General features: G+C 36.7%; 1 protein-coding gene across 1 annotated transcript; it reads right to left on the reverse strand.

Annotated features, from left to right (window-relative positions):
• Positions 1-373: 373 nt before the first annotated feature.
• On the reverse strand, positions 374-2,488 carry FOMMEDRAFT_161305 (uncharacterized protein; the record flags this gene model as incomplete). Its single annotated transcript, XM_007270838.1, has 9 exons — positions 374-1,117; positions 1,172-1,233; positions 1,285-1,340; positions 1,395-1,574; positions 1,625-1,659; positions 1,709-1,812; positions 1,863-2,076; positions 2,127-2,291; positions 2,345-2,488. The coding sequence occupies 9 exons, from the start codon at positions 2,486-2,488 to the stop codon at positions 374-376; spliced, it is 1,704 nt and encodes a 567-aa protein (XP_007270900.1).
• Between the last annotated feature and the right edge of the window lie 3,227 nt (positions 2,489-5,715).

Genomic DNA, 5,715 nt, shown 5'->3' on the forward strand with positions numbered 1-5,715 from the left:
TTGATTAATAAAGTATCTATCTGAAGGGGATTTTAAAAGTATGAATTTAGGTACTAATAGTACACATTTATGTTAAGGATTGAGTGAGATATTGTATTTTCTTTGTGTTTTTCAACTTTGTGACGAAAAAATCACGTGATCTTGCCATTCTAAGGAATTATGCAAGCAGCAGTAAATGGAAAGCATCCAAATCTAGCAATTCTGGATATACCCTGTATCATTTCAACTTTCTATTATCTGAGCACCGACAGTGCACAAGACAACAACTTCTAATAGTATTGTTTTTGATAGAAATAAAACTAGCTAAGATGGAATTCTATTTGAACGTCATGACTACAAATTCGCTAACACAGAATCATTGAGAATCAAGGAGTTATTGGAAAACTAGGGAAAGGTATTTGCGAGCACCGGCCTCAGTCTTAAGGAATGCTCCGATCATGGCATCAGGTCGTACAACAACCACCGTTGGCGAACTCTCCGATGGGTCCACTCCATAATTAGTGAATGCATGTCCTTCCGAGTCCACAACAACATGCTTCATCTCTCTTGTCGAAATGTTCGATGGGTCCGTGCCTGCAGGGAGTACAAGCACCTTCTGTATCAATCCCGGATCAATTGACGAAAACGGAGAGATGATTGCGCGAGCTTGCTCCACTGCGGGTCCGTCTGCCACAAATAGTAATACTGTATGAATTGCTGGATTGAAAATGTCGAAAAGTCGACCTGGGACATTTACTCCAAGAAGAGACGGTGCGTCAGGAGCACGATCACCAGCTCTTCTCTCACTACTCATCGCACTATATGTATCCATAGAGATTGTACTAGGATGCGTGAAACGTTCATCAACGACGACCGGACTCCAACAATAATGTATGTCGAGTTGAGCAAGTTTCGCGTCGCGGATCCATACATCTTCATCCTGTGAGCTGTTTTGGGCTTGCGCTTCTTCGGCGGATTTCTCTGGGCCGATGCCATACTGAACGAAGCGGTCGAGTAAGGCGGTCGTGAGCTTGAGCATCTCCGCGATCACTGGGAGGCGCTCGCTGTCAAAAGATTCTAGCAAGCGTGGCGACGCGATTCCTCTGATTGATAGTGCCAATTTCCAAGCAAGATTGAACTAAAGTCGGATTTATGAGATCAGAATGTGCGCTGGATTTTTTTAAGTACTCACAGCATCTTGTATACTGGAGTTCAATCCCTGTCCGCCCGTTGGCGAATGTGTGTGTGCAGCGTCTACAGTACTGGTCTGAGCAGGAAGTCTCGCTAATTATGCAAGCAACGTACCACCAATGATGAACAATCGTCCGACTAGGAAATGGTCCGCCATACGAATGTTCGGTCTAAGCCGATTCGTAAAAATCATTCTTACGTAGAATGTGTGCGATCTGACCCACCTCCATTCGCCATGCCAAGTTATTTCAGTGACTCGGAGATCAGTACGGTTCGTGGTCCTGTGAAGTTCGTCCTGGATTGCTTGTGCGTCGTTATGTGCTTTGAGGAAGTCATGTCTAATCTCGGAGCCAGAAAAAAGCATCTGGAATAAACCAGGCTCGGCTGTTTGTCTGAGAGTAACCCTGACGGAAAATGAGTGGACTGCATATCGCATTTTATTGATTACACCTACATAGCAGTCTTCTGGTTACCCCAGAAACGGAGATCCTAAATAGTCTTTAGCAATTTACATAGAAAGCAAGAAAATTGTCATTACAGAATCAACATCAAGGCCTTCTATACGGGCATCAACAATGTGTAGCCTGTCTCCCTCGCGAGTTTCTCCGAGGAAATTGACACCCATAGCCTTTCGCACAGAACCTGAAAGAATGGTAAGCGGTTTGAATGTCTGAGTTGAGCACTCGATTTACTTCGACCACCGTCGGCACCCACAAGGTACTCAAATCGTGCCTTCTCTATGTATTCGACGCCATCTACGACTTTGCGAATCCCCGCCGTCACACCATTCTCATCTTGTGCACAACCTATAAACTCGGATCCGAGCTCGACTTTTCCGCCAAGAGCCTCCACGTGCCTGCGAAGGATGGCCTGATGGCGCCATTGGCCGATCAGCACTGGACTGGTCTTAAAAAGAAATTGAGATGAGGTCTGAATCAGTACTATAGACGACCTACGATCGGGAACGCCGGCCTTGGCCCAGAGTCTGCTGCTATTTTTGAAGATCGTATGATGCAGTAAGGATCTTTCGGGTCGTACATGTGGATCATTGGTGGACCAGCCCCAAGCTTGCGGACTTCGTTGTCGATGCCCAGAAATTGCTCAATTTCAAGAGTACGAGGCTAGGAAAATGGCAGTCAGATATTATGAGCAGCGTTCTAAGATAGTATCCCACCGATATTCCGGAGCCACGCTCTCCATTATGATGCTGAGCATCTTTCTCGATAATGCGAACTGGTATACCGTTCTTCAGGAGTGAAAGTGCGAGAACGAGACCTGCAGGTCCAGAGCCAACAATAAGAACATTCGGAGATTGCATCGTGTCTGAGTGAGTCAGCAAAGCCTGTGAAGTACTAGTGTCCTAATGCCTTGTGTGGTAGTGTTTCTTGACATTCCAAACAGGTATTTAAGCCCAACATGTCCTGCAGTTGTACACAGTTGTACACAGTACTCATGTCAAGTCATTGTCAACTGCAGCCAGCAAGGATCATAAATTGATGATGTGTTTCAGAAAGCTGATTTCATCCCTCTTGGAGGAAGGCATAACTTGTGTCATGAGTTGTGCTTGCTAGGTTAGCTGTAACTCATGTGGGAGAAATCAGGACATTGTCAGCAACAGTGTAGAGGGGACCCAAAGGCTCAGCAAGGGGACCCAGGCTACAACTATCCTACACAACAGAAATACAGAATGCAAGCACTAGAACATAGTTGGAACTTGCAGAACAGGCAGAGAGAGAGAGTGAGACAAGAGTAGAGTATATAGAGTGAGCCTAAGAGTACAGGACTACCTAGAGTAGACAAGATTAAGACTACAGGACCAGTCTGATCTTGTATGCCTATATATACTAAACTACACAAGAGCACTCAGGGAGTATGAGCCACTAAGAATGATAAGCCACAAAGAATAAAAGAAAGGAATGTTAAAGATAAAGTGTTAAGATGAGACTACATGAGAGTATGTCTCAGATGATATAAACTACATTACAAGTAATGACGAACGATGATGGAATACCTTCCATCATACATTCTACATCTGAGACATACCTACATAGTATATATAGACTAACTAATCAATGGACAATGAAGCAAGCTGTAAGAGAGTGAGCTGAGTCCACTATCCCCCCTCTTTGTGTGATCTCTCTAAGCCTCTCACATAACCTCTCTTCCCCCCTTTCTTAACAGGTTATGAGCCTTGCACTCCCTGCCTATGCTTTATCTACACCCTACTATGTCTATACTCTATACAGTTCTATGCATCACATGCACACACACAACATACTACAATGCAGAACTCGACTCACCTGTCTGAGTATCCCAAACACGAATCAATACACTGCAAACACACAATCTACTGTACTACATACAACCCAGACATTATATGATTGTCATCTTAGTGATTATGATCATTGGCCCAGTAATAACATAATCTATGCAGGCAACCTTGAAACTATGATGAGTATCACTTACTACAATTATTAAATGCTAAAATACTCTATAATACCATGGAGATTATGTTATAATAAATTAACTGATCATACTACAGACGAACGTTAAAAAGATTAATAAAGCAAACACTACTCTTCCACTATTAACATTACAATAGTACAAATGATTGACACTGTCAACGAGCACACATATGTTATAGCATAAATCAAATAATAACACATATAGTAATATCATGGTTGAATGATTAATGCTCAAAACAAGCACATATATGCTAAACAGTATATTAAATCAAATAAATAAAACATTTAACATGTATTATAAACAATAATACAATTGTAGACACTATAATAACAATAACAATAATGATAATAATGATAATAATACAGATAGAACTAACAGAATGAATACAGAACAATATAATAACTAACACATATTATGGTTGAGCAATTATATGTAACATATTGGATTCAGCAGTTACATGTTGGATATTGCAATTACTTATCAGATACCAAATATAATATGCATATCTAAGATATACAGACGAGTACAGATATACAAAAGTATAATGAATAACTACAAACCAAAAAAAAACAATGCTACAGAGTGTATAAACTAATTACACACAAAAGAATAATGTTATAATGTATAAATACTAATTACAGCACAAAACAAGTGCAAAAATTATAACTATTAAACAAATGATACTACTTTACACATTAATACAATTGTGTAAATGCATACTAACAATGAACGAAAGAATTATATCTCTAATATACTTGAAACAATGTATCAATACAACTTAATTACACAGAACGTGTTATCATAGCAGCTGATTATATAATAAATTTCGAAGTTGTAACAGCAACATCAACTGTACAGTGTATATACCTTAACAAACGATTATTAAATTTACATTGTGACAATGTAGCTTGTAGGAGCAAAGTATTAAGCTGATAAGGCTATTACAATGAATAATACAAATATAATTATTACAAACACATTATTATAATAATTACAATCAAAAACAATCATAATATAATATGATTAAATAAATTAATAAAATGTCTAAGTCATTATCTTGGACAGTATAATATAAAACAGGTAATAACAGATACAAGTGTACTTAATAGAACTCAGCACATTTACTAAAAGCACTACATAAATAATAATTATAATGTTATTAAATGAATATTATACAGAAACAAACGAATTACCATATGTTTTCAACACAAAAACAAAATATTCATTCATAGTTATGAACAATTATTAATAAAAGATAACGAGTGCAAACAAAACTTGTATATTATACATAATGTGTACTTATCTACTATAACAAAGAAAATACACATTATATAAGTTGACAAACGTTAACAGTAACAAAGATATAATAGTAATAACATTTAAATTACTCATTATAGAACATAACAAATGTTACACACTACTTTAAAATACTAATAATTAGAAATTGAACCACAAAAGCAATTACAATTATTATATATAAATATTATATTATAATAATGATTAATAAACATTAAAGAAATATCCAATTCTTTGAAGAAATACCTTCTTGAATTGAAGGGGAGAAAATGGATAATATGCACAAACAATTAATAACTAAATATAAACAACAGAACAGAAAGTATAATACTACAGACACTATGAAAAATAGAATAACAAAATTCACAGACTAAGCACTGACTAAGTGATAGAAGTTACAGACAGACATAACGGATCATAAAGGTAAATCATTTGGTACAAAGCAAAATTACATTGATCAGAACTAAATAATGGAAGTTAACACAACATGCAATTGAACTTCAACATTAAATAAATAATAATTCTACTACAAAACAAATGCTCATACTTGGTGAATAATATTAATATGATAATATAATTAACTTAACAGTGTTTAATACGAAAATAAATAATATACAGACAATTATCACATCATATAATGAAATAATTCATCAATTCAGACTATAGTTCATGGATAAAAGTGATGAAAAACGAAAATAATACTTTGGAACGTACATAAAACAATAAATAATATATCTATATGATAATACAAATATAATTGCAATATAATTCACAACTACAACT

Source organism: Fomitiporia mediterranea (genome assembly GCF_000271605.1).
Source record: "Fomitiporia mediterranea MF3/22 unplaced genomic scaffold FOMMEscaffold_14, whole genome shotgun sequence".
NCBI classification, from domain to species: Eukaryota; Fungi; Basidiomycota; class Agaricomycetes; order Hymenochaetales; family Hymenochaetaceae; genus Fomitiporia; species Fomitiporia mediterranea.